The following is a 26,228-nucleotide window of genomic DNA, read 5'->3' on the forward strand; positions in this document are numbered from 1 at the left end:
TGATCTTTGGGCCGGATGGTGATGGGACATTGCATTAAGGTATCGGTCTGTGTGCGTAGGTTTTTTGTAAACACAATGACCCAATGTTAGGTCTGATTTTCTATTGATAAAGAGTATAAGAATGGGAGATTATTAGTTTCTAATGGTAAAATGTACATTGGGATGTATAGAGCTTAAATAGAAAAGAAAATCTCCATGAGCTAAAATAATAAAAGCATCAACGTAGTGTTTCTATAATTTTGATTTTAGATGGAAGATGTGAAGGACCTTCTTCTCAAAGGCTTCCATAAATATATTCGCGATTACTGGTGATAATGGGAAACCGATAGTTGTTCCCGCTGACAAATTTGATTCGTTACAAGAAAAATATGTTCTAGACAATAATTTTTCAATTAAAATGAGAAGGTTTGGTTCCAGATTCTCGGTTTTCAATATATCTGAAGTAAAGAGGATTTCTACGTCGAAATTGTTCAATAAACTGAAGCGAATTAAGTACGAAACTGTCAGTTTTCCTTGTAAAAGATTTCGACACAGAAGCTAGGTATTTTGCTAGAGAAGAATATATTACGGAAGGTCGAAAGGGTAATCCTGGTTTGTGAATCTTATGGAGTTCGCAGAGACGAGGATGTTAGAGTCATGAGGGCCGACGGACTTTTTCTGATAGAGAAGAACCCTTATTAACATATTTTAAGTTGACGATAGGATCCGTCACTAAGAATATTTTGAATTTTTTCCTGATATTCACTTGTGTTCATGACAACCGTAGCATTTCCTTCATCTGCTTTTAGAATGATGATGTCGAATTAGTCTTTAGAAGATTTTAGTATGCAGGCTTTGGAATATTAGATTTAGCTTGGGATAATACGTTAGGCAAGGACGAGGTTTGGAACCTTTGGCGAGAATGGATTTTCCCGAAGACTTTGATGGTTTCACTAATGTTGACGTTGAATGTGATTCTGTGATTAGTTAAACTAAGTTGTTCAGCTTTGTCATGACTCATGTTTATTATTCATTTGGTCTATTTCTTTACTTCGCGAAGTAAAGTACTATTTAATATTTTAAGAAAATTAGGGATAACATATTGCCACAACATAACAACAGAATCAGTGCAATGAGTAATCTTACCAGTTTCAATAGGTAATCTTATAACTTTCTGCTTTTGCATTTGATGTCCTCCCCATAGAGGCTTGTTAATTTTTCAAAGAAACTCCCACAGGCTACTGTAATACTATTTACAAGTCTCCTGATTTCTCCTGATTTTTCCAACAAGACAATTGAACAAAACGTCAGAAAGTTTGATTTATAAACAGCTGACGTAGGAGAAATCCGAAAGATTTGTAAACAGTATTACAGCAGGCTGTGGAATATTCTTGGAAAAATGTAAAATTATTACTCTTGTCTCACCTAAGATCAAGATAAATGGCAAACGTCATCTCGGCAAACTACCAAAACCGTGCAAAGAAAGTCGACGTTTAAAATAAAATTGCAGAGGCTTTATTTTACAAATACAGAGAATACAAATTCGTTCGAACATGCAATAACTAACCGAAAGAGAATATTCTATGGACACCGACCCTTACAGAAGCTGCTGAACGCTGGCTCAAGTAAAATTAAATACAAATGATAATTATCGTAGAATTGATTTTACCTATATATTTATACAAAATCGAGCAGCTACGAACGTCGAAAGTGTCAGCCGTGAGGCTATCGGGCAGCCGCCGTTTCGATTTCTGCTAGTAACCGTAACGATCTTGAATGGACGACATGAGACCGTTGGCCAGCGAGCCAATTTTACCGGCCACCCTGGTGACCCCCTGGCGAACGCTTTCCTTGACGTCTTCGATGTCGTAGGCGGGCAAATTGTGAGCCCCCCGGGCGGCATCTTCGTTTCTTCCGAAGAAATCGGCCGACGATATACTGCTCGAGCCCTAGTAGAAGAATCGCGATTATCGCATGCGATTACTTAACCTCTTCAACCACAAACACAGGAAATCCCATGTAAATTTTTAGGTGCCCAAATATTGGCTCCCCTGTACATTTTATAGCAAAATTGAAATACAACTAACATAAATTTTAGTAAGTCAATCCACCGTTATTGAATTAAACAAACACAAATAATTAATAATTATTATAAAAATACGGCTACAAAATATTCGATATTCATTGTCTTGGCTTCAAAACCGAGAGTTGGTCCATTGTTAGGTATGAATGGACGTTCATCAGTGAAACAAATATTTTTCCAAAAAAATCAGTATTATAATTTGCTTTTTCCATGATTTCAAAACCAATGCTACTCTTCATTCTTCATCGCCGTCCCTGTATCTTGGTGCTTTTCGTATTTATAGGAAAAATATTTGTGCCACACTGTGGTTTGATGTTTATTTACACCTTGTCGAAGAATCTTCATATCAACCATTGCGTTTTCCTCCACAAGTGTTTCTTCTGCTCTATTATCGACATTTGCAATTATTTATTACGATGCCTTTGGACTCGAACTGAATATGTTTAATTGTTGAAGTCGAAGGTATAGTTTTAGCAGGAAAATAAACTGAAAACGTTCCAGACTGTTTCCTGCATAATACCACTTAATTATGGTTACTTTTTCTTCATTTGAATAACGCACAGTTAGCTTTAATTAAAGCGCGTTTAATAACGTATAACAATCACGATTTTTCGTGCAGTCATTGTCAAAATATATTTTACTGGTGTTCGATTTATTATCTAAACTATACAAATTTTCCAATTTTGCCATTATATTCAATTCGACAACTGAAGATGGGCCTATTAAAATTTATTCAAATTGGAATATGAGTAAATCACATCAGCCCCTTCGAAAAGTTATATTACAACTTTGCTATAAAATGTACAGGGGAGCCAATATATGACCACCCAAAAATTTGCATGGGATTTCCCAAGAATCGTAAACCTAATAGGATTGCCCAATCCCATAAGATATACGTTCGCCAAAATTATCGATCGCACGTGGTCGCTTCTGACGTAAGCGAAGTCCTCTAACCTTGTGTATTCAGTCAAAGCATTTGACGGCGTATTAAACCGTTGCATTTTGTGTTTTTTGATCAATTAAAATAATTTAAGCAAGTGAGTAGTGCGCTTATGTTTGTGTTAATTGTATTTCTGTAAACAAAACTTGAACAAAACAGCGTTTTTAAGCTTTAACAAATACTTTAAAATTGTATGTGCATGAGTGGCGAGAACTGAGAAAAACAGTATTTTTAACCTTAAACAAAGACTTAAAAGTTTTGTGTTCGTGTTGCTTATTAGCGGCGTTATTAGTTAGGAAGTAAGCTCAAGGTAAAGGTAAGAAATACATTTCTTTTACCTTTTTCAGTGGGATAAGTTACATCAAAAAATAGTTAGGTATGCCTGGAACGAGATGTGCCATGTGTGGGTGCAATAACAACTATTTTGATGAAATAGCAAGTTCTCGAAAATGTAGTTTTCATCGCTTTCCGAAAGGGAAAGATCTAGTATCCCGAACTATTCGGAACGAGTGGATAGTTCGATGTAGAAGAGAGGACAAACTTAATCCAGATACAAGCTATGTCTGCTCAGTTCATTTTACTGAAAATGATTACGAAAGAGACTTAAAAAATGAGTCATTAGGTCTTTTTGTCTTGAGTAACACATTAAATTCAACACAACACTTAAATTTTAGGTTTACATTTAAAAAAGATTCTAAAAAAACTGCTGCCCCCACCCGATTATTATTTAACCAGAAGTCTCCAACAAAAGCAGAAGCAAAAAGACTTTATTCCAAAAATGCCAAAAAAGAAGCTCAGCAGGTATTGTCTGAACTTTTAGCAACAACATCGAATACCACAAGTGAAATTCTAGAGAAAAATCCATCTCCAAAATCCATGCCAGAACCCGTCTCCGAACCCCAAATAATAAATTATAAAGTATGATAACCGCAGAAAAAAATTAGAAAGTATGGTAAAATTGTAAAATAAAGATTTAAGTATATGTATTAATATGTATTTTTTATATTATGTACATACGATGGTACATATAAATACATATTATTATTTACCTACCACCTATAAATAGTTGTTATGTATGCCTAATATATTTTTTGTTTTTTAATATGTTCTTTGATATATCCAAAAATAGGGATTTCTAGTTAAAATGGTAGAATGCCGTAAAACACAAAGTTTTACAAGTAAATCGTTTTGTTCGCTAGTTTTATGTATTTATGTGTAACCATATTTAATTAATATATGTATTTCAAGGTAATACTTAAAAGCCAAACTTGATTGCAATAATATTATTTTTACCCTACCTGAGACCCTACCCTACACTATTTCCACATAATTATTAAATAAGTACTAAAACGATTTAATGTTGATATTAAATGAAAATAACAAGTGATTATCCAAACAAAATGCAATATTAGTTACTCAAAATACTCAAAATCTTGCGGACAGATTTGGCGTATTAGGCAATTCTACTAGGTTTACGATTCTTGGGGATTTCCTATGTTTCGTTCGGCAATGCGTCACCCGGTATATGTACAGCTAGTTTCGTCAAAAACTGATAAAGCTTGAAAATTCCGTGTGGATATCGAATGATTTAGGTCAGCTGTTTCGTCGAAGGCGCAGTACTGCACGACTTCACTTCGCTTCATAAAAACAAGAAAAGTATATCCACCTCTTACAACAAAATGTATTATTAAATCTATTCTTGTTACTAAAAACTCTTGCGTTTATCAGCGTTTACTGTTTGTTTGAACACGAAATTATTGTAAGCAATAAGAGAAATCCTCTTTGGTAAATTTGTGAAGTGTTTATAATGGTCATAGTATATAGGCACTAGAGTATTCAGTACTTTGTTCGATGTCATTTTTTTATTGTTGGTTGTTTTATCATCTAAACGAAACAGACTCAATTTATTTATTTTAAAAAGAAAGACATAATTTTTATCTTTCAAATAAACAACTCAAAAATAATTAGGTTTAGGAAAATGTAAGAATTGCACCAAATTAGAAAATGGTTGATCATTATTAGCAGGGGCCCAACAATTTAACATGAACAGGACAAGAAGAAACACGTGGAAGGAATTTAATATAAATTAATATTAAGCTAGCTTTATCATTATTATAAAAATTGGACGCACTCAGCAGAAAAACAACCCCCCTAACAATTAAATATCTTTTCCCTTTTAGAATCTATGAAGTACTAGTGATGATTATATTTTTTGCTAATTCTAATATGCTAATAAATATGTTTGTAATCAGCATAAAAAGACCTTTCTGTTTATACGGCGCTTTCAATTTTAACAAGAACATAAATCTGATATGCTATGCTATGTAATATTAAATCTACACATTAAACCCTACAGCTTGTGTATAAAATTTTTAAATAAAAATTATAAATGACTTCTGTTCATTCATTCTTAGTACATACATCATCGTTTAATTTTATACTTACTTGAAATCGATTAAGGTTAGCCTTGGCCTCGCTATCGGCACTGTTGTCTCCGAAGAATTGGTCCGACGATATGGCTTTGGCATTGCCAAATTTTCTTTGGGCTTCGTCCGTGCTAGGGGTAAACTCAACCGGATACCGACTACTACTTTTTTCGCGAGTCGGAGCCCTTTCCGGCTCGGCGGGCCTTGATGGCGACTCCTCTACCACAACCCAGCTAGACTCTTTCGAGTAAATACCAACCCCATTGACGTAATCTTCGAATGGGTCCGAGCTCTCGCTCAAATTTAACCGACCTAGGGTATCCAACGTTTTTATGGACGCGGGCACAGGTTTTTCCTAAACAAAAAATTAAGGTGTTAATTTTTCTCCTAATCTCAAAAGTGATCATATTAATTTAGTTACAGTTTCAAACTTCCATTTTCATGAACATCGAAAATAGTCTCCATCCATCCATCACAGAGGTCACTGATGGTAACTGGCAGCTTTACATATTTTAATTATTGTTTTAAAGTTGTATTTTAAGGCTCACCTAGATGTTTATAAATATTTCATATCTATTATTACAAAGTATATTAACCCATTTTGTCCCAGTGGTGCGTTAATGCACCACCTATTCTATGATTTTTTTTGTCACATCCAGGAAATATTTTGGCACATCCATTTAGAAAATTTATTATTATCACTTCTAAAGGACATAAAACGGTAGAAATCGCTAATTTATGTATAAAGGAAAGATCTTATATATGACTTCAAAAGTTAACAAAAGCGGGAAATAAATTTGTATCACATTTTCAAGTAAATCCAAAATAGTAAAAAAAAAAAATTTTTGTTAAGTCTATAGCATGCATAAGTCTATAGCATGTAGATTACATCGCAGAAAACATATATTGAAAATTCTATACTGATTATGCTTTATTTTTTGAAAATATTTACTGGTGCGTGAATGCACCACTGGTTTTATCTATGAAACAAAACTTTGTTATTGCAAGTCTAGACAAGTCAGCCCATGTAGAATAAACATCCAACAATTAGCGTGTTCTTTAGTATTAATTTGTGCCTTGTGCAGTGAACATTACAGTTCGTAAAATATGACATTTCCGAGGTATTTGGAGGAGATCGTGATGGATGAGTTCAATAACAATGAAAGTCGTAAGTATTATTTGGATTTACCTATTCGTATGTATTGTAGCATTCCATTCCTTGTAAATTTATGCTAAAAATAACGTGAAAAAATATTTACAGAACATACTGACGCGGTCTATATTCCACCCGACGTGGATACCTTGACTGACGAAGAAGATATGAACGATAACATAAATCCTACAAGACTTTGAGGAACCAACTGATATAGTTGGAACTTTCGAGTTACATACACCGAATGATACAGCTGTCCTTCAACAGTCCTTTAATTCATCAACTACTGAACTGAGTACACTCACACACCCATATCCGATGAATTTAGATCATGTGAGGAACTAAAAAATAGACTTTCTGGAAAAACTCCGCTTGATATATTATTTATGTTTTTTGATAACGAAGTTATTGATTTGATTTTAAATCTTACATTGCTTTTCGACTTTTAAAAACTGATAAAACAATTACTCAAAGAAGTCTTGCACCTGCCATAGAGGACATGTGACATATGACATATGACAATCAAGGTCACTTCATGATTGTTCATGCTAATAAAGCTCGAAGGAGATGTAGAATCTGCCATAGCCACACAATTTACGTTTGTAATAAGTGTAATGTGCATTTACATAGTTTATGCTCTGTAAAATATCACCAAAAATGAAACTGGGTGTTACCAGTGGTGCGTTCACGCACCATAAAATATTATGCGTTTTTTTGTATCAAATCAGGCTCCATTTTGGAAAACAATCAACTTTTAGTTGTTTTCTGTCGTATGTTTATGTATGTATGTAGATTATATGTTATATCTTATGTGCCCAAAAACATTACTTAATGTTTTTTCCCAGTGGTTCGTTTACGCACCAGTATTTTTTTTGTATGTTTCGAGTTTTTTTGACACATGTAATGTATTCTTAAATGCAACAAAATAAATAATTTCACAGCAAAAAAGTATTTTTTTTATGCTTGGGACAATATAGGGTAAGTAAATGGTTTATATATTTCTAGGTGTTAGACGCAAATACATGTTTCAAAATTTATTCTTATAAGGTAATAATAATGTTAACCATTTTAATTCATTGAATTATATTTGACGAATAAGGTGTTTTATTTCTATCTAATTCAAAAATAAAATGTTTTTAATGTACATATGTAGAAAAAACGCAATATTAACCAGATACCAAACTATCTAAAAAATTATGTTCTGCTGTATACAGTTATTCATCATAATTTTCAGAATCGCAACAAGTTTAATGTCATGTAAAGAACTTGCAATTTTTGAAACAACTATAAGGAATAAATTTTATAAATTATATTCATTTCATGTCCATAGTTTTACAATTTTCAATTTTTTTCAAATAAGAAGCTATTATGATTAACTACACTTGGAAAAACCTATATAGGGATCCTCCTCATTTGAAAATTGTATATTCATAGCCCAAAAGCGCATTATTAGATTCATTTACAACTTGGATCCATGCTTACCCTATTTTAAAAAATTTGATGTGCTTGCAGCTGCTTTGTTCTCTTTCATTGGTTAAATTTGTTAAAAAAAAGAAACACAATTATTTCAAAGCAACTATAGCCTATATGAAAATATCCACATTAATATTAGAATCAGAGAAAATATGCAAAAGTGGTTACTCAAAGTAATCATAAATTAAATGTCTTATTTTCTAAGTTTAAGTTCTAACCCAAAATTTTACAAAAATTTAAATATTTTTTAGCGCAATTTCAATAACTTCCTCCTGAAAAGTGTTAATAAGATTAGGGATGTTGAAGTTAAATAAGGAACAATGTCGTTTAAATATTTTACATAATATACAGGGTGTGACAGCCAAATTTACAATTTTTGAAATAACTATAAGAAATAAACTTGGATTTTTAAAATTTTTATTGATTTCATGTTTATCTATTTGTAAAAAACTCGTGGCAACCTACTAGGGAATCTTTCTCATTTCCAAATTGTACATTCATAGCCCAAAAGCACATTATTAGTTCTTTTAACAATTTGCAACAGCAATCAGGTCCTCCTTTAGAGTGTTGTGCATCACTTTTTTAGACAATAAAGAAAAACGAATGAAAAAAAAAAAATACATACCTGTTCAATTACTTTCATGTCGCTCAATGCGGAATGAGAAACACCTTTACCGACTCCCCTACTAGAAACGCCCATTCCGAGTCGTTCGATCTGGTTAACTTTAGAAGGCGGACCGCCCTGACGTTTTACTTCTTCAGTTGCATCTCGGTAAGCCAATCTGAGAGCGGCTTCTGCCCGCTCGGCGTTTTCAGTGGCTAGACGAGCTATGCTTGCCGCTTCCTCACGATCCCGACGACCTGCCTCGGCCGCTCTTTCAGCTTCTCGCTCGATGGAAGCAAAATCGGCTTTAACCTTGGTGGCGCCTAAGCCTCCCGCCCTTTTAGCGCCCATCTGAAACTTAAATATGAAGACACGAATCGAAGATAATGGAAGAACCATACCATCGTTTTCTTCGCAGCCGGTTTTCTGCTTGTAATGTTCGATTTTGTTGATTCACTTTTGATATGACTGCCAAAATCTACTTTTGGACCTTCACCCTCTGGAATTTTTATCTCTTCCTTGGATTGAGATTTTTCCTTTAAGAATTATAGCTTAAATATCACATACTGAAAAATTTGCATTCAACAAATAAATACAATGAAAGCTTTCTATAGCGAAACTCTTAAAAAATACTATAAAGCTATAAATATGCACAAGATACACAATGGCACATTAAAGAAACCGAAGATAGAACTAATGGGCTATTTAAAATGTAAAAACATTCAGTCCCTTTAGCTTCGCTATAGTTTTCTCACTGCTCATTAAAGCAATATAACACATGAATGTTAACCTACAAGACTTTGGGCACTCAGACTTTCACTTTCTGTTATATCAAAATTTTCATGCTCGGCGAAAAAATCGGGTGTCTCTTTTTCAACGAACTTCTCTTCTTTGTCCTCATGGAAATGAAGCTACACAAAAAAAAAAGCGAAATCTAATGTTAAAATTAATTCACACAGTTAAAAAAACATCCAATTTCAAATATTATTAGATAATTAATATTTAGCAAAGAGCGTCACCTTGTCGTCGGCTCTGAGCGCTGCTTGCGCTGCAAAGCTTAATTTTTCCCTATATAACTGGGCAGCTCTTGAGTTGTATTTTTTCTGGGCATCGTTTGTATTGCAGTTGTGTTGCGAAAAGAACTGCATCTGGGAAAAAATAGAAATTGGGAATTTTAAAAACAACCAGATTTTTAATCAAACTCACAGCATTCGCATTACCACCTAGTTGCATTTGTTTTAACTGCTGCATGGTCCAGTTTGTATCAAGTTGTGTTGATCTGACAAATGTTAAATGAACACCTAAACTTCGATGGACTGCGGAGCAATCAATGCATATGAATATACCATATGTTACACTGGCCCAGGTGGGGTTCTTTGCTCCACAATCGAAACACGACTGTAAGTATACCCTACGTTATTACCTGTTTAAACATATTGGATAAAATTGATTCCTAATGCGCCCAATAGATTAACAGACCTTAGACTTATGTAACTGCAAGTATGAAATATGCAAAATGTGTAATAAGAATTAAACTGAATTTATTTTATCATTATTAAAGCAAAAGACACGTCATCGAAATTATAACCTGTAATTACAACATACAATTATTCATTAACATACTTTATTAGCAGGCAGAGCTTTTAATCTGTGAAAAATCAGTTCCATATCGGCCTTCGACGGCAATGAATCCATAATTTTTTCTAATAAATTACACTATAATTTCAAATCTAGTTCTACACACTCTTAACATTCATTTTCTTCACAGAATACTAGTTTCATTTAGGCAGAGAACAATGGAGAAGAAATGTAAAGCAGAGAATCACTTCATTTATTTTGGTAAGTTCAGAAAATTCTGTTCACGGTAAACATTAGCCCGTGGAGCTGGTAAAGTTTCCTAACTTGTTTCTGTAATGCATTACTGTGTTTTTCTATAAACAGATTTATCCAATGTAGTACTTACCAAATCTTTGTACAATGATCTCGCAACTTTAGAAATATCGTATTCAACGACGATAACTAAAAATGTTGAAAACTTAGATTAACCATGATTAGGTCAATTATAATCTCATGACATTTGAAACCAACCAATAAGAGCAAGTAGCATTCAATAACCAACATGGCTGCTGACAATTCGTCAATTCGACAGGTTCCAGTATGGTTTTAATGTTTTTGCGGTGGTATTTTCTAAAAATAAGTGTTTAGAAAGAATTTAGAGCAAAATGCAGGTGTGTGTATGGTGTTTAAAGGCGTACTCTGGAAAGCATCTATAGTGCTTTTAGTTTATCGAATACAATAAAATTGTGTCGGTCCTGTTGTACTATGCCAAAAGATGTAGTGCAGGGTCGGGCGAATAATACTGGCATAAAAGTTTTATAATTTATTGAAGTCAAAGACACATTTTCAAAGGCTAATAATTCCACAAGGGTGTCCTAGCCAAATCAAATAATTCATTGACAGCAGCACTATTGTTATTTTATAATTTTTGTGTTACAAAGTGTGGCGTATCATTTCAATCAATCAAGTTACAGTGCCATTTGAAGTTTTTATCAGTTGTTATTGTGTGAAACGGGAAGTTTTTTATAACCGGGATATAACATATCGTCTATTAGTTACACATGTAAATTTCGCTATCATTTCAATATTTTTTATGCATTTGAGAAATCAAAAATTTAAAGTTTAGTTTAAGTTTAAGGTTTAGTTATTATAACAGTTATTAAAGCATAGTTATTTGGGCTTTGGAATTTAAAAGTCCTATAATTGTAATACAATAAAATAAACACAACTTTGATACTTAGCATCTAATTAAATAAATTACCCTGACCTTGTATTTTGACCAAAATATTCCCTATCGAATAGAATGAATAGGTATTAGGCGTTTTTATTAAAATTACAATGCAGTTTTCATTATTTTTTTTATTAAAAATATAAAATTACATAAGATACATATAATTTTTGAACATTACAAAGAATCTATCTTTGGTATTTAAAGGCGAAATATAAATTGTCTTTTATTTACATTCATGATATTTACAATTTTTTATCTTTTCTGTATTAGGCAAAGTTTATTTTTGTTATTTACTTTCTGTTTCGATTTTAACCTTCGTCGTACAGTATTCAATTTTTCTTATATCTTTTTAGAAACTTTACACAAGTGTTCCGCAATTTTATTTATTGTCATTTAGTATTTACAGATTCATTTTCTGTATATTTTAGTTATCACGTGCATCAAAAAAGTCAAAAACAAATTTTTTTTAATGTGGGGTACACTTGTTCCCCGTATGGTATGCCAAGATACTCATTTTGATTATTCACGGTTATGCGCAATACAGTAAACATCAGCTGGTGTCAGACATTTTTGATTTTTTAAATCATAACGCTAGCGTGAAATGTTACACAATGCCTGATAAAATAAATATTCGCAATCCAAATAAATTAACCGATTTAGAGTTAGATCAATTACTGAATGACGATCTCGATCACGCTGAAATAGAACTGTGTGATAGTGAAGTAGATAGTGATGATGTTCTGGAAATGATAGATTCTGAAGATGATATAATAGAAGGAATAAATAACGGTTGTGCTCTAATGAGTGAAATAGTGCCTGAAAATGTGGTTATAGAAGAAGAAAATGACAGTGAGCAGTGTAATAGAGACTGACGATAATGAAGAAATCCTAGAAGAAGGTAGACTATTTTAGCGAACCAAAGATACCACAAAATGGTATAAAATGCCACTTAGACAAAAACGACGAACAGTTGCAAATATAATTAGGAAAAAGCCTGGACTAAATCAACATAGTATCAATATTGCTTCAAAACGTGATTCATTTAGACTGTTTCAGATAGACGAAATTATAGAAATAATTGTCCGGCATACTAACGATTATAATAATAATACCTATCCCTGTAAAATTTTTCAGACTTACAAACTTTGGAATGAAAAACACCCAAATCAAACACAACCTCTACAAAGAATATGGAAACCAACAGATGCTGTTCAAATAAAGGCATACATTGGCCTCATTTTGATCTTAGGTGCCCTTCAAGCTTCAAAATAACCGATAGTAATGTTGTGGTGTACCAAGAGAGGTTACACTAGACCAGTTATGTCTATGCAACTATGTCTCGCTCAAGTTTTTAATTCTTGACGAGTTTTTTTCGTTTTGACGATCCAAAAACAAGGGAAGTCAGAAAGAAAACTGATAAGCTTGCATCGGTAAGAGAAGTTTTGGTTAATTTCAAAAAGTGTTATAATCCCGAAAGCCATATTACAGTAGATGAGCAACTAGTTGGATTTAGAGATAAATGAGGTCTGAAAATTTGGGCGGCAGCAGATAGTGAAAATTCATATACTATAAATATGCAACTATACTTGGGAAAAATTAATAATGCAGCAGAAAAGAATCAAGGCGAAAGAGACGTCTTAAATCTTGTCGGAGATCTAGGAACCGGGTATGGCATAACCACAGATAATTTCTATACTATGTCCCTCTTTGCGGAACATTACGAAAGAATAAATCATATATTCCCGAAGAACTCTTGCCAAAACCTTATAAACCCATTTTTTCGTCAACCTTTGGTTTTCGGAAACAACATACAATTGTGTCCTATGTGCCTAGCATTCTTATGTAGTCTACGGAGCATCATGATGATTCTGTTGCGGGAGAAAATGTGAAGTACAAGTCTGACATAATACTTGATTATAATAAAACAAAAGGTGCTGTAGACACTACCCATAAAATGGTAAAAGAATATTCAGCTCGTCGAATTAGTAATAGATGGCCGATGGCAATTTTTGGACAGCTATTAGACGTCGCGGCACTAAACGCATTTATTTTATGGAGTGCAAAATTTCCAGACGAAAAATCAAAGAGCAAAGAGAGCACAAGAAAATTTCTTTTGGACTTAGGAGAGTCATTGATTATGGAAAACGCCATAAGAAGATTTAAAACAGAACCAAGAATTCTCAACAGTGTCAAATTATATGTGCCAGAAATGGAAAAGCACCATGATATCCATTCCGAAGAACCTGAACGACCTGTTTCTGGACGATATTATTTGTGCAATAGAAAGAAAGATCGCAAGTCCAAGCAACAATGTCGCGACTGCAAAAAATTTACATGCACTGACCATAGTGTAAAACAGATAATTTGCAGATTGTGTATGAAAAAACGTAAGAATTAATATGAGTAGAGGAATTCGTCTAACTTTTTTTTTTAATTTTTGAGAATTGTTTATTTTGTTGAATTAAAGTGGGGTACAATTGTACCCCACATGGTGTTCCGCGTAACTTTTTGACCGCGGTACGACGAAGGTTAAGTAAACAAAGCCTTACCCACATGACCAAGGTATGTTTTGATGAGCCGCCATCCACCAAGAAATATCGACAACATTGCCTACCTCCTAAATAATCGGTAGCACCATTTCTATACGATACACAAAGTATTATCCTTGCAGACCGAGATTTGAGCTTCCTGCATAATCCTTAACCGTGGTCCCAGAGGAACTCCCATCTTCTGGAGTCGCTCTTCGCTCAAATACGGCAATTCCACCATTCCCACGCGTTCCGTCTCAAACACGTTTGCGTATTTCTAGAACAAGCCAAATGTACGACTGCTAACGCAAAAAGTCATCGGATTTATTACTTCGTATCCCAGTTTTCTCAAAAATAATCTAAGTAGTGGCGGCTCGTCTCCAAAAAACTTCGTCAATTTCTTTACTCTGGTCGGATTGGCCAACGTCGGCAGGTCTCTGCTGCTCACTGCCCTTGATGTCGATTGCGATCTAGACATTAGATTTACACATATAGTTATAAGACAATATGGTGGCCCTGCTACGGTAAAAAGTGATGCGCCGCAGATGGCCATGATATTTTCGTAGGGGAGGTTGTCTGAGTTGCAGTAATTTTTCTGAAAAAACTGACTAATTTTCATAGGAACGCAAAATCAGTCTCTGAAATACTAATATAATTGGCAACGCCGAGCTAGGAGTTGCTATTGCCAGAGAATACTAACAGGCTGCGGCATTGTTGTTTACATTTTTGGTGGTTACGAATCTCTCTGCACTTTTTTCGTGTTTTTGTGAAAACCTTGTGTTTGTGATCAAAACTGTAAGGAAAAGAATGTACCTGTTTCTATAGGGCTCCCACTCACACACTTGTGTAATTTGTGCTTTCAATATTTACTCCTTCGCACGAAATTATAACAAGTTTGGCAAATATAAGGACCTAATAGGACCTTAGACAAACCCCAATGATTTAACATGATTTAACTGCAAGGTAACTATTAAGAAACTATATAAGAAAAGATATTTGGGTAATATAAGAATAATAACAATTACAGGAAATATAAGAAAACAATTAAGATGCAAGTTTTACTACAACAATCACAAGAAATACTGCTTGTTAATTACAAAACCTTGTAAACCTCAATGTGGGAAAGTTTTTGTTTGTCATCATGCTTAGTGAAAACGAAATTTCTTTTCAGTTGGTCAAAAATTATAGAAGTTATTAACGCAGAAAGTGGAGAATTACCAGAATCAGTTCATCTGCAACAATCAGAATTTAAATGATAAATCTACACGATATTTTTGGGATGTCCGAAGGTATTACTATTGCAGTACGTACAGACACAATTTGACACTGATTAAATAGGAACAGTTCTGCTTCTTGGATTCAGGACAACTTGAGTAGAAAAAATATTATATGCACCACTTGGGAAGAAGAGATATTCTCCGACTATTTTCCCAACGTGAACATTTTGCCAAATATGAGGATCAAATTTTGAAAATATTTCAAAAACTGTTAGATATGGGTACAGGACATTATGCACAAAATATGTGTAATAGGGTGCTTCAAAAAATTTTTTAATTTTAGCTCTTACCCTCTCAACTGTTTCTTTTTGATATAAAAAAAATTCTCACCAAAGGTGAGCCCTGCAGCTCAACTCTAAGGGGTCGCTATTTTTATTTTAGTTTCTCATTTAATTAACCAGGAAAACAATCTTTTTTCACTAAAATTAAATTTACGTATAATGTTCGCGATTTTTTGCAAAAAAGTTGAGTCTTTAAGCTTTCCAAAACCGTTTAATAACGTATGATTATCATTAAAAGAAGAGTAATTACAGCCATTTAAAAATTACTACATTTTGAACTTTTCAGAAATAGCTTCTAATAATTTTTTATCTACATAACTTCTCAAAATTTTTATCCTAACTAACCCTGATAAGAAAAATGAATTTAAAAAAAAAATTGACAATTTCAATTCTGCATAAGAGAAGGAATTTAAAAGTATTTCAATGTCGTTATTTTCAATACTTTTCAATTCATTTTTTAAATAAGTCAGTATTATTATTTTTATGGATTACAAATTTCAAAAATGGTTGTCGTTTTTTTTTTGAAAATTTAAATTAGAAAATTGGAAAAATATTTAAAAAAATAAAGAAAAAATATAAATAAATGTATATAAGGAACACTCAGTAAAGCAACGAGCAGGTCGTAACGGATGTCTAGATGTGTGCAAATATATGCCCTAGCTCGACGACAATCAAAGTACATTAAGTTAACCGGAGAGTAGGGGTGAGTTATTGGCCGCCACTGGTCTGTGACGGAATGTACCAGAATTCCCCATGTGTGGTATTGGGTTTCCGTTACACACCTGGACCCTACTTACTATAATCTCTAATAAAAAAAAGACAAGACAAAAATAAAATAATAAAAAAAAAAAATATATATATATATATATATATATATATATATATATATATATATATATATATTTGTAAATTAAGCCCAATAATATTATTCGGGGATAGAATTTATATATATATATATATATATATATATATATATATATATATATATATATATATATATATATATATATATATATATATATATATATATATATATATATATATATATATATATATATATATATATATATATATATATATATATATATATATATTCTCACGTATTGATTCACGGATGGAAAAATATGATGACACTATATTCCGGGATATCATCCGTTCGCTCGTTGAACTCCGACTGGAATCCTGCATCCGACTGGAATCCTGCAAATCCTGCATCCGACTGGAATCCTGCAGACGTTTCGCCAAAATCTCACTTGGCATCTTCAATGCTCGCGCTCCGAAAACACTTCGAACACTCAGCAGGATTCCAGTCGGAGTTCAACGAGCGAACGGATGATATCCCGGAATATAGTGTCATCATATATATATATATATATATATATATATATATATATATATATATATATATATATATATATATATATATATATATATATATATATATATATATATATATATATATATATATATATATATATATAGCCTACATCCGATTAATCGAGAAACCGGCCCGTGGCTTAACGAAGAGAAATTATTTGACTTCAATCTTTGTCGGGCTGAATATTCCTTTACGTGAGGTTGTAGTGCCGAAAGGAAAGGTAAAGCAAACCCAAAACGCAAGATAAGGCACAACGACCAAATTAAAAGCAGCATACAGGTTCCAAATTCCTAAAATAGGTAAAACATCCACAAAATTACGCGCCTGTTGCTTGCAGAACGTCGACCAACGGAAAAGAGAAGCCGGAAAAACGCGCGATTTGCGTGGTTAGATCAAAGAACAAAACAGATAGGGTTGGGCTCTTCTAACGAATCGCACATGGCTAATAGGGGCTGTATGTAACTGGAAAATTTTATAATAAATTGATGTATCTGGATAACAATCGTCGAGATTTTCTACATAAAATTTTAAGAAAACTAGTAGGTGCTGGAAATTTTCCCAGTCGAGGTATCGATACTGCGAATAAAATTGATAGTCAATATATAGCTCAACCCTACAGATAACCAAAGTATCCTATCGGGTGGTACCATCGATCGCAGAATAGTTGCGCACTTTGCCGTGTGATTCGAATGTATTTATTAGTAAAAAAAAAGGAATGCGAAGAAATATTAAATTATGAGCTGCTATTAAATGGCATGAAAACAGTGACGGTATTTAGGGAGCGAAATAAAACTCCTCTGAACATGCAAAAATGCGAAACTTAACGCGCTTTACTAGTTGCCTACTAGACGTAGTGGTGATCAACGAACCACCAACGCATATCGGCTGATAGACGTATGAATAAATAACCTCTCGGTCAGATCAATATTATTCAATATTATTTACTTCGCAAAGATTGACTTTAAAACAAACAGCCGTATGTAAGTAAACAATTTTGATTTTAACTGCCAATGAAGCTTCAAGAATAATTGCTGATTCTACCGTATTTCATTACAGCTCGAACAATAGCAAAACAACAATACCGTGAAAGGAGTCTTTTCGATATCCTGCCGCTATACCATTACATACTTATACATTCGAACACAGAGGAAAAGGATAACATTCGCAAGGTATAATCACTAACAAAAAGCAGTATCTGTAAGTAACAACTGATTTATCTTCCTAGAGAGAAAGAAGAAAGCAATCAGAAACATAAAGTAATATTAATTTGAAGGAAAGTACCAAACACACTAGAAGGCAATTAGCACGAGAAGCGTGATTTAATTAATAAAACCCAAATACACAAGTAATTCTTTACTTTACTGAAACTATGACCTAAGGTCGAACTTGGAACGTAACATGATAATTGAAAAAATGAATTATATGTATTATTACCGATTACAATTTTTTGACGATTTTTGACGATTTGACGTTTACCATTGTTCATTTAAATATTTAGACTGAGCTTCTGTTAAATAATGTGTTGGGTTATGATTAGATATATCAAACAAATTCTCAAGGCGATTTTTAAATGTATGCTACTTAATTTTTTGTTTGAGTTGTCTTTTTTATTTTTTTTGAAAAGTTCCCACTCTCGATAAGCTTTCATAATTTTAGTAATAGCGCTATATAGTTGATAGACAGGAATACCAGTAGGTTTCCAAACTTTCATAAATCACGAATCACTTCATCAAAACACTGTCGAATTGTGAGGTTAGAATCTGTATGCTTGTAGAAAAATAATTGTAAAACTTTTCTTTTCTCGGTGATTTTCATTTACTTAATTTTCTACAAGAAAAAGCAACCAAATACATTTTCTTTTCAGCCATTTTACTGATAATAATTGAAATTACTGAGAGCTTTAAACAACGACAATACACAATATTTTTTTAATATGTGTTGCAGACACTGATAATTTGACAACTGTACCGTATGATCTAAAATAATTAGTGCTGCCACCTGTACTACGTACTGACAACCATTTTAAAATTTGATATCCCTAAAACACAGTCTATTAATTAGGATAAAAATTTTGAGAAATTATCTAGAAAAATAATTATTAGAATCTATTTCTGAAAATTTCAAAATTTTATAATTTTTAAATGGCTGTAATTAATCTTCTTTTATGATAATCATATTTTCTTATACGGTTATGGAAAGCTTATAGACTCAACTTTAACAATATTAATTGTTTTTTTGTAAAAAATCGCGAACATTATACGTAAATTTAATTTTAGTGAAAAAAGAATTTTTCCCATGTTAATTAAATGGGAAACTAAAATAAAAACAGCCACCCTTTAGAGTTGAGCTACAGGGCTCATCTTTGGTTAGGATTTTTTTTTTATATATCAAAAAGAAACATTTGAGAGGGTAAGAGCTCAAAAAAAAATTAATTTTTTTTTGAAGCACCCTAATGTGTAACATTCACACAGCATGTCAAAACGTAATAACACACTGGGCGTTTCATTTGAAGTCAGCAAGTTGACAGCAAGTTTCGGTTGAACCCCAAGGGACAGAGCGTTGAAAATATTTAAAAAAACACCTTGTTGAACTTGGTTGGTTGAAAAACCCTGTACATGATTTACGATTGTAATGTGAAAGTTAATGCGAAACTACTAACTCCCATTCTTACCGGATGTTGAGCATATTCGTCTGAGTTCTTAGCGTTGCGATTTCTTGTCTTATCGTTTCCATCTCCTGGATCATTAAGTGTTGGGTGCGCATTTCGGAAGACAAGTGGGCTACACTGCGGGCTAACGTGACCACGTGAGCCTCTAGCCTCTGAAATCTTCGATTGATTCCCCTCAGATCTCTAACCTTCTTGCGTTCTTCCGCTGCGTTGCCTCGAATCCCTCTTCTATCTCGAACTGCGACCCTGCTGCTCACCGATGATGATGGCAGCGAAGACATACTTCCGTACCTGTGGTTTTTTAGATTTACCATGTGTAGTACTAGATGCATTGAGTCTACCTTCTCTTGCTCAGTTTAGGATCGGACGGCTGGTACCTTCCGTGTTTTTTATTGGCACTGAGAAGCTTTAAGACTTCAGAGTACATGCCCTCTAAACCTTCCAATTGCTTGCGAATTGCTCTCGCGTCCGTGGTGCTCAAGTCACCTTCCGAATCTGTTTGACCGTCAAGCATCGATTCCAGGTCTAAGGACCTGGTGGTGGTCGAGGTTAGGTCCGTGGTATCCAGTCCGAATACTGAAAATTACCTATCGGCCTCAACAAATTTCGGAGTGCTTGAATGCTTACTTTGCTTTCCGCGCAGCAGAGGGTGGTCCATTTTGTTACTCGACCGGTGCTTTTGAGGAGGACCTCCGTTATATCTGCCCAAATATTCTCTGGGGTGCGTTTTTCCCTTGTAACTTTCGTAATCGGGCTTGCTTCCATACGGTAAACTGCCAAGTCATCCAAATTGTCAATATTAATGTTAATGTTAACATTCGATTTTCGATATATTTTTTTATATGTTGGTATGATATTGGAGGAAGAAAATGCTCAGAAGTGGTTAAAACACTACAAAGACCTACTTCAGGCATCTAGACCAGAATATTTAACTGAATCTCCAAGACACTTCAATGTACAAAGAGAAGAAGTTGAAATACCTGAGGAAAAGAAAAGCTGTTATGAATGTTAAACGATGTAAATCTAGTGGCCTGGAAGGAATATACTCCGAAAAGTTAAAATATTGAACTCACAACCTTTTCAGAAATCTGACAATTGTAATTAATAAAAGCATGGATGGGCATCCCGTTCCCAAGGAATGGAAAGTGGTTCTTGTCTCCTCTATTCACAAAAAAGGAAATAAACTGGACTGCAATGACTATCGGGCATTTCGGTTACAAGCACAATGAGCAGACTGTACGGCAGAATTTTACGTGATCTCATTGAGGAAGACTATAAAGAGAAAAAGGACGAAGAACAATGTGGTTTCAGAGCAGGAAGATCATGTACTGATAATGTGTTTACCCTAAAACAAGTTATAGAAAAGAGAAGTGCCAGGAACTTGGAAACGCACCTAACATTTGTTGACCTACAAAAAGCATACGACGCAGTCCCAGTAATAAAGCTATGGGGGGTCTTAGAGCAATCCAACATTAAGCACACCTATATAGTGGTCCTTAAAGAATTATATGGGGAATCAAAATCAGGAATAAATGTCGGCCAATGCATTACGGAGGAGTTCATGGTGAATAAAGGACTACGTCAGGGATGCTGTGTCTCCCCCACCCAAAATATATGTGGCAATGGCACTAAAAAAATGGAAAAGAAAGGTCCAGGGCATGGGAATAGAAATTGATGGTGGATGCTTGTTTACTCTTCAGTTCGCAGACGACCAAGTCATAGTGGCCAATGATAAAGATGATATGCAATATAGGATTCGAAAACTAATAGAGGAGTATAAAGAATGGGGCTTGATAGTCAACATAGCAAAGACAAAGTATCTATGTGTGGGAACTCAGGACAGAAATTTGGAATTAGGCAATGGCCAAGAAGTCCTTCAATGTCAGGAATATGAATATCTGGACATCACATTCGACAACACTGGAACAGATGCAAAAGAAATAGAAAAACGAATAGTCAAAGCCAAAAAAGTAATAGGAGAAATATTAAAGAAACGGAAATTTAATATCTAATGGTAAAAAGCACCCTTCTATATGGATCAGAGATATGGAGAATTTCCGATAGATATTAGAAAATGGTTAAGGTTGTCGAGATGGATGCAATTAGAAGATCAATGCGCATTTCATGAAGAGAAAGAATAAGAAACGATACCATAAAACAACGGATGGGATTAGAAGGCACAATAACACAGGATATAGAGAAAAACCAACTTACTTGGTACGGACACGTGGAAAGAATGTCAATGAAAAAAAAGACCGGCAACCAACAGGTAGAAGAAAACGAGGCAGGCCAAAACTAAAGTGGTAAAAAACTGGTGACGAATCAATGGTCCCAATTGAAGAATCCATAATCGCCAATAACGAATAAGCACGTCCAGTTTGGTCAAATGTCAAGGTTTTGCTTACCGTTATCTTTGAAGTTATGCGCCGTTTACGAGAAGCAATACTAAGAAAAACTCCGGAATTGTGGGAAAGCAATTCAAGGATTTTGCATTGTTATTACTTTGGAGGGAACAACATTAATTTCGATTTTGATAAAACTGAAATGTCACCTTACTTTTTGAACACATCTCGTATTTCATGGGTTAACACAAAATTTGACTTTGATTTGTAAGCATAGAATTTCGACAATTTGGGTCGTCATTAGATGAAAAAAAAATGACATAAAAAGCTTGCTTTTGTATTTAGTAAACCGTAGTAGTAATTATGTTTATAAGTTTTATCATCAAAATAATTTGGAAAGAATAATTCAAAAGTGTGCGCTTTTACTGTTTCTTTTGTGTTTTTGTTCGAAGCTCATAATGCCCTTATGAAAATGTTATCCTTGCTCTTTTGGACCATATTGTTTTTAAATTTATCTAGATGAGCATACAACATATGTAGTTTTAATGACATCCTGCAGTCCAGAACCTTATTTTTTTAGCATGTTTTCAACTAACTTTTCGTAGTTTTCAGCTTTGTTATTTTCTAAAAATCCAACTTGCTTTTTGAAATTTGTCTAATTTGCAGACTAATAACCAACTGCTTCTGATAACTTCGGAAAAAACTTTTTTAAGTTGAAAAAAGCTTCGGAAGTTTCATCCAATTGCTTAACAAATTGTTTCATCGATCCTAACTTAATGTGCAGGGTCGGGATTAATACTTTTTCCGCTTCAACAATGGGTTCAAATTTTACGTCCTATTAAAAGTTCCACCATCTTAAAATCTCCAGTTAGCTGCCGGTTATACTCGCGATGCTTACATATTCAGGCAAGATTTTTACATTTTCATCATTTTCGTTAATGTGTACTGAGTGACGGATTGGAAGTGATGTAAGAGTTGTGTAATAAAGCAACCTTTAACTGTGAATAAATAAACACATACTCGTTACGAACACAATTTCTTCGAACATACCATTTATGTGATTGCAAAAACAAAGTGCATCTTTTGTCAAAAACGTTGAGAATATTTCAAGTCTACTGCGCTGATCTGTGATATTAGCGTCATCAAGCAAATGACATTGTTTTAAGCGAGAGACTAAAAGCTCTGCATCATTTTTTGGAAGGTTTAAATCCCTTATCAAGTCGTTAACATCATCTGCAGTAATAAGATGGTGTTGTGGTTATTTTGGTGCAGGTCGGGACATTCAACAGGTTATGCATTTGTACTTTCACGATCCTAGGTATTGCAAATATCATTTATATTATATTTGAAAGAAGTCTTTAGTTCGAATTTTTTGTCTCGAACTGCATGCATCAGCATCATATTTATACTTTCGCGAAGACATTTTAAGTTTTTCTAGACTTGCACAAAACGCCTGATCATTGTTTACCGCCATCTAGCTGCACCATGCCAATCTAAAAACCCCACTTTGTTATAACTATCACAAAAGCAAACTTTATGTAAAAAAAAGACATTTTCTCTTCGTTTTTCTGTATTTTGTAGATTGATGATTTTTGCTTATTATTACCTTGAATGTTTATAACGGCCCATATTTTTGGGCGTCATTGTAGGCGAAGAATTATCACCGGCTGACAGTGGTGGCAGCGGAGGAGTCATGGATGATATGCTTTCGCTCACTGTCGAGTTTGCGATCCCGGCATTGTTTCCGTGCAAAGATAGCTCGTGCAGTTTTGGCTCCAAAATATGCCTGAGTTCGTTTTCCACTATGTCAACCCATTCCGATTCGTGACCTGTGACAGTAATTGTTGAAAATGTGTTACCTACTTAAAGTCGTCTTCTTTTTTCTCCCACTATACTATTTATAAATCTTACGATGGTTCGCCAATCGTTCTGTTGGGTTCTTCAGAACTAAACTGAATTTGTTTCATGATTAGGGACCCAGAAGAATTGTAAATAGTATTCTGGTGACCTATTTCAATTTTGTTAGAGTGCGCTAAAATTAGAAGAAGAAGAGGAAGAAGAGTATAGTACGCAAACTGTCGGTAGGTAGCACTGTATTAAAATGTACCATAGAATTTACATTTACAGTGTTCGTCTTAACCTATGCTTTTTTTTCTTGAATATTTTTCATCAACAATGGCTTTTATTAGTTGATACAAAATAATTATTGAGAAAAACAATTTTTTTTCAACATTACATTAAACTGTGCTTGTCTTTCCTAAGGTGTGTGTTTCGTATGCCACCATATCGTCCCGACTTAAATCCTATAGAAGTGATATGGGTGCAAGTAGCAGCAGGACACAACGCGATATTGAAACTCACTAGCTCTTGTTTGATCAAGTCGAGGGAAGATGGCGAAAAATATATGATAAAAATGTACAATACACGGGGGGTGGGGCGATAAAAATATTGTGAGATTTAACGATGATACTTATAATTCTGATGATCTTTCACTGATACACTTCAAAAGGTTCTTATGTTTAATAGACTCTAAAATTCCGAAATCTTAAGAATTTTTTTTATAAACAGCTTTGGAAGTTTTGACAGACTACTTGAATTTTTCCCATATCTTTCTTCGTTTACGACATAACAAATATTTCATTGCATGTCCATTTATCGTATAGTATATTATGCAACAAGTGCGGTACTTATTAGTTTATTTGACACGAATGAAGCGAGTGTTTAATAAACTAGTGATTTCAAAAGTGTTGCATACTACACTTTTTCTGCGACCGTTGGCTTTTGGGTACGTTCTCGCAAAACAACACGAATACATTCACTGACATGACCGCCAGAATTGACAAACGTCAAAATTTAAGGCGTGGGAAATATCTCCGAAAACATCCGATTGCTCCCAAACCCGTGCGGTAAAATCCCGGCAATGTCCGAAATGGCTCGGATCCGTGGGAAACGAAACTGAAGTGGTAAAGTGACGCTTCCCGCACGCTAGATCGGTGTGCAAAACGGCAGTAGGAAAACGGCATGTGATTCACGAGTTTATTTGACACGAGCGGAGCGAGTGTTTAATAAACGAGTGACTTATAGTATATTATGCAACAAGTGCGGTAAACGGAATTTGACTCACGAGTTTATTTGACACCAGCGGAACGCAACGGAGCGAGTGATTGCACACTATACTTTTTCTACGACCGTTAGTTTTTGGGTACATTTTCGCAAAACAACACGAATACATTCACTGACATGACCGTCAGAATTGATAAACGTCAAAATTCAAGGAGTGGGAAATATCTCCGAAAACATCCGATTGCTCCCGTGCGGTAAAATCTCGGAAATGTCCGAAGTGGCTCGGATCTGTGGGAAACGAAAGTGACGTGGTAAAGTGACGCTTCCCGCACGCTAGATCGGTGTGTAATTGGGTATTTTAGAGACGGGAGTAGTAAAAAATCTTTTTCAACGTTCCATTTCTGTCTTTGCGTTTGAATGCATGTATTTTTTATCTGTCAAAGAGTTGGCATTTCTATTACTTAGACTACAGGAAAGACTTACCTTGATCATGGGCATCCTTGTAGTGTCTTCCGGCGCCAGTCGAAGGTCCCGAATCCAAAGAGTTGCCGCCGTTGATATCCGATAAAGCTCGGGCTCGACCGCTACTGTAGGCCGCACTCCCACGTCCTGAGTCTACATTGGAAGACGAATGTTCCCCTCCCGCTTTGTCATAGTCCGAACTAGCAGCGGAACTCGGCAGATTTCCCTTCTTAACACTGCCCCTGATTTCGTTCACGTCCTGTTTAGTCCTTTGGTTTACGTTGTAGACACCTTCGATTTTTCCAATTTCCACCTCCAGTTTTTTCCTCGGCGTGCCCTGCAGTATTTCCGTCACCTCTTTCGTCGGTGTCTGCGGGACGTTACTCAGATAACGCTCCTTGGAGCCCGTTCTTTTCAAAAATCCACCGTCGTCGCTGTCCTTTTCGTTGTCGTTCGTTTTGGACTTTCCTCCCTCCTGCGTCTCCACTATATTGCCATGGGAACCTCTCCTCGTGGAAATGGACGCTGCCTGCGGTTGCGGTCTGTTGTCATGAACTACAACTAGGAGGCGTTGGTTAATTTTTGCATGTCTAAAATTTGTTTTGGTAATCCTGCAGTTTACTTATACAGGGTGTGTCGCCGATGTGTTATGGGAAAACTATAAATAGCAAGAAGAACAAGGTTGCTTTCGAAAAATCGTCACTGGGCGGGGCAAGTTCGTAGCGCGTAGCGCGAAGCGGCTTTTTATTATAAAAATCGATGTAATTTAATTGTGCATGTACT

The 26,228-nt window shown here is 34.6% G+C and overlaps 2 protein-coding genes and 1 long non-coding RNA gene across 5 annotated transcripts in view; 1 reads left to right on the top strand and 2 right to left on the bottom strand.

Moving 5' to 3' along the window:
* Positions 1-1,471: 1,471 nt before the first annotated feature.
* On the bottom strand, positions 1,472-10,439 carry LOC132705021 (ADP-ribosylation factor GTPase-activating protein 2). Of its 2 annotated transcripts, none has more exons than XM_060675424.1 (8): positions 10,282-10,439; positions 9,865-10,056; positions 9,678-9,806; positions 9,453-9,569; positions 9,060-9,194; positions 8,680-9,009; positions 5,448-5,783; positions 1,472-1,928 (listed from the first exon to the last, which is right to left on the bottom strand). In XM_060675424.1, exons 1-8 carry the CDS (start codon positions 10,351-10,353, stop codon positions 1,734-1,736), a joined length of 1,506 nt encoding a protein of 501 aa, XP_060531407.1. In that variant the 5' UTR covers positions 10,354-10,439; the 3' UTR covers positions 1,472-1,733. The 2 variants fall into 2 exon arrangements, with proteins under 2 accessions (XP_060531407.1, XP_060531408.1); XM_060675425.1 differs by lacking the exon at positions 10,282-10,439 and adding an exon at positions 10,138-10,251 and having other exon boundaries at positions 9,865-10,081.
* Positions 10,440-11,562: 1,123 nt separating this feature from the next.
* LOC132704736 (uncharacterized) overlaps positions 11,563-26,228 on the bottom strand; it is a 70,787-nt gene continuing 56,121 nt past the window's right edge. The window contains exons 7-13 of one of the 2 annotated variants that reach the window (XM_060674944.1): positions 25,467-26,000; positions 23,527-23,749; positions 20,206-20,351; positions 19,920-20,154; positions 19,582-19,869; positions 14,306-14,444; positions 11,563-14,251 (exon numbers count right to left, since the gene is read on the bottom strand). In XM_060674944.1, coding sequence (XP_060530927.1) covers positions 14,087-14,251; positions 14,306-14,444; positions 19,582-19,869; positions 19,920-20,154; positions 20,206-20,351; positions 23,527-23,749; positions 25,467-26,000 — 1,730 coding nt within the window. In that variant the 3' untranslated portion in view covers positions 11,563-14,086. Of the gene's footprint in view, positions 14,252-14,305; positions 14,445-19,581; positions 19,870-19,919; positions 20,155-20,205; positions 20,352-23,526; positions 23,750-25,466; positions 26,007-26,228 lie in introns of both variants that reach the window. The other variant, XM_060674943.1, reaches the window with a different exon arrangement.
* LOC132705396 (uncharacterized) lies at positions 17,158-18,869 on the top strand. The gene is made up of 3 exons (XR_009619419.1): positions 17,158-17,890; positions 17,967-18,079; positions 18,136-18,869. It is a non-coding gene; the product is annotated as an uncharacterized LOC132705396 (long non-coding RNA).

Source organism: Cylas formicarius, unplaced genomic scaffold (assembly GCF_029955315.1).
Source record: "Cylas formicarius isolate icCylForm1 unplaced genomic scaffold, icCylForm1.1 PGA_scaffold_7__23_contigs__length_41026272, whole genome shotgun sequence".
In the NCBI taxonomy this organism is placed as follows: domain Eukaryota; kingdom Metazoa; phylum Arthropoda; class Insecta; order Coleoptera; family Brentidae; genus Cylas; species Cylas formicarius.